The sequence below is a fragment of the Cyprinodon variegatus genome, unplaced genomic scaffold (assembly GCF_000732505.1).
Source record: "Cyprinodon variegatus isolate N-32 unplaced genomic scaffold, C_variegatus-1.0 Scaffold18, whole genome shotgun sequence".
In the NCBI taxonomy this organism is placed as follows: domain Eukaryota; kingdom Metazoa; phylum Chordata; class Actinopteri; order Cyprinodontiformes; family Cyprinodontidae; genus Cyprinodon; species Cyprinodon variegatus.
In genome coordinates this window covers 143,798-146,520 of record NW_015150471.1, presented here as the reverse complement: position 1 = coordinate 146,520, position 2,723 = coordinate 143,798, and the positions used below count along the sequence as shown (strand labels likewise).

At 43.3% G+C, this 2,723-nt stretch overlaps 1 protein-coding gene across 9 annotated transcripts in view; it reads left to right on the top strand.

Moving 5' to 3' along the window:
• The window catches only part of tanc2 (tetratricopeptide repeat, ankyrin repeat and coiled-coil containing 2), a 322,680-nt gene that overhangs the window by 286,862 nt on the left and 33,095 nt on the right, over window positions 1-2,723 (top strand). For all 9 annotated transcript variants that reach the window (XM_015387935.1, XM_015387920.1, XM_015387913.1 and 6 more), the window contains 3 exons: window positions 1,168-1,399; window positions 2,064-2,233; window positions 2,362-2,640. In XM_015387935.1, coding sequence (XP_015243421.1) covers window positions 1,168-1,399; window positions 2,064-2,233; window positions 2,362-2,640 — 681 coding nt within the window. The remainder of the gene's footprint in view (window positions 1-1,167; window positions 1,400-2,063; window positions 2,234-2,361; window positions 2,641-2,723) is intronic.

The following is a 2,723-nucleotide window of genomic DNA, read 5'->3' as shown; positions in this document are numbered from 1 at the left end:
GAATCAAGCTGCGGCCGCGGGGCATTCTGGGAAAGCGGTCAGTCTGAAGAACGCACAAGTCTGCTCTGATGCGTGCTCGATAAAGAGGGCGGGGCGAGAACAACATCCGGGGATTTGGTGCGTTCTCGAGAATTGGAACGGTACTCGGGCTGAGGCTGATGACTGCGTCACGAGCACACGAGAACGCTCAAGAACGCATATTGAGAAACGGCCACCATCTTTCAAACTGAAAAGGAAATTGGAAAAGTTGAGGATCTACTTTAAACTTTCTCTCTGCTGCTCCTGGTTGCCTCCTGTTCAGTCATAGAAGCTCGTCTGCATAAAGCTCCACCATCTTTCCCTGTTGTTCTATCAGTCAGCCTTTTCTCCTCCATCCTCCTATTTTCCCTGCTGCTGGACCATCTGCACCGCCCGGTCCCAGCCTGCTGTATTATGCAGATGTGTTTAAAAAAGAAAAAACAACTTTGCCAAGGAGCCTTATAAAATATTTATATCTGAAGAAAGCCATTTCCCAGCCAGGCTATTAGATCTTGTTAACTCTTGGCATTAATAATTGAACTCACCCCCTTTTTCACTCCTTTTGTTTTAAAACCATTTATTCCACTGTGACCAAAAATTAGCATTTCATTTAATGAGCCCCTCCCCCCCTCCCCCGTCCGTCTGCCCTCTGATCAATGCCACCACCTCTGGGTTTCAGATTGTCCGTCACACCTGCTGCCATTTTGTCTGATAAAACCCAGCTCCACCTTCAGATCCGCTTTACATCCTTGGATGATTTCTCCCAGTTCATTCACCCTTTCATCCGATCATGCTTTTCACTACGTAGCTGTGAAATACGACTGTTTAACACTTGACTCCGTCGTGCCACAGTCATCTCGCACATGCGTGAGCTGACTGGGAATCAGCCTGCAGCTCTGAATTATTAATAGCTTTAAGCCTTACAGGGAAACAACAAGTATTATATTTCATTATTCTGCGTTCATCCAGCATCAAGTCGACTCTTTGCCAACTCAGAAAGCTTAAAAAGTAGAGACGTCCTCCTCAGCACTGATCTTTAATACGTTTTCTAACCATCAAAGGTTGGTAAAGGTCAGCAGAGCTGCAGATGAATCCGGGTCTCTTTATTAACCGACCTGCGGTTTCCTCCCTCTTCTCTGTCGCCCCCAGGTGGTGGCTTACCACTACTGCCAGGCAGACAACGCCTACACCTGCTTGGTGCCGGAGTTTGTGCACAATGTCGCGGCCTTGCTGTGCCGCTCGCCGCACCTGGTGGCCTACAGGGAGCAGCTGCTGAGGGAGCCGCACCTGCAGAGCGTCCTGAGTCTGCGCTCCTGCGTCCAGGACCCATTGGCGTCCTTCAGGAGGGGGGTCCTGGAGCCCCTGGATGCACTTTACAAGGGTAAGACGCCAAAGCCTAAAAAAACTTCATCTTCTGAATAAAGCATTTGGATTTTTATTGTACAACATAGTTTATGAAGCTAGTTAGCTAAATAATATGCAACATTTCATGTTTTGTTTTTTAAGGGAAAGAATCAGTTATTTCCAAATGTTTTATTTCTCTATAATTGCAATTGAACATATAATAGATAAGAAAGGCAGAAAAACAAAAAACTTATATTGAGCTTTTATCTGTAACTTTAAAAAAAATACAACTAAAAACTAAAGAGGATTATGTCCAAACACAAAATCCCAGAACATTTAATCTAATTTAATTGATTTATATATTTGACAGGGACAGTGTACATTAAAAAAAACATTCCTGCATTCCTCTCAGAGTGTTTTTCATGAATTTCTTATAGAAGCACTTTTGTTATTTTTCTTAAAATATTCGGGCAGGTTTGCGTTTCCTGTTATTACACTGACATACATTTTTTTCCATCAAAATATCCATATTTTTTTAATGTTATAAAGGTAATAAGGTCTTGTCCTGGAATCCAATAACACTACTGGCTTGAAATGTTGATTTTTAAAGGATTTCACTGAGGGTTAAACTGTCATAATTTAATAACTAGATGTATAATCTGTGTGTAATGCTGTAATTTAACATCTATTTTTATTTTTAGAGAGGAAAATCAACACTGAGGAAGACCTCATCATCCTCATCGACGGCCTCAATGAAGCCGAGTTCCACAAACCGGACTATGGAGACACCGTCGTGTCCTTTCTCACCAAAACCATTCACAAGTTCCCTCCCTGGCTCAAACTAGTGGTGACAGTCAGAACAACACTACAGGTAAAAAGAACACACAGCTTTCGCATCGTTTCGGTCCAATATATCAAAAAATATCATCCCAGAGAGGTAGACGTTAGAGCATTATTATGATTAACTACATTTATTTTGTTTTTTACCTTTTTTTGCAGGAGATCACCAACGCGCTGCCATTTCATCGCATCTCCCTGGACAGCCTGGAGGAGAACGACGCCATAGACCAGGACCTGCAGGGCTACATCCTGCACCGCATCCACAGCAGCCCAGAGATCCAGAACAACATCTCACTCAACGGCAAGATGGACAACACCACCTTCGGCAAACTCAGCGGCCACCTGAAGGCCCTCAGCCAGGGGTCCTACCTGTACCTCAAACTCACCTTTGACCTCATTGAGAAGGGCTACCTTGTTCTCAAAAGCTCCAGCTATAAGGTCAGTGATTCAGGCTCTGCATAGATAGTTTCCTGTTCTCATTTTTATTCCTATAATCCAAATTTAACAAAACGAAATTATGA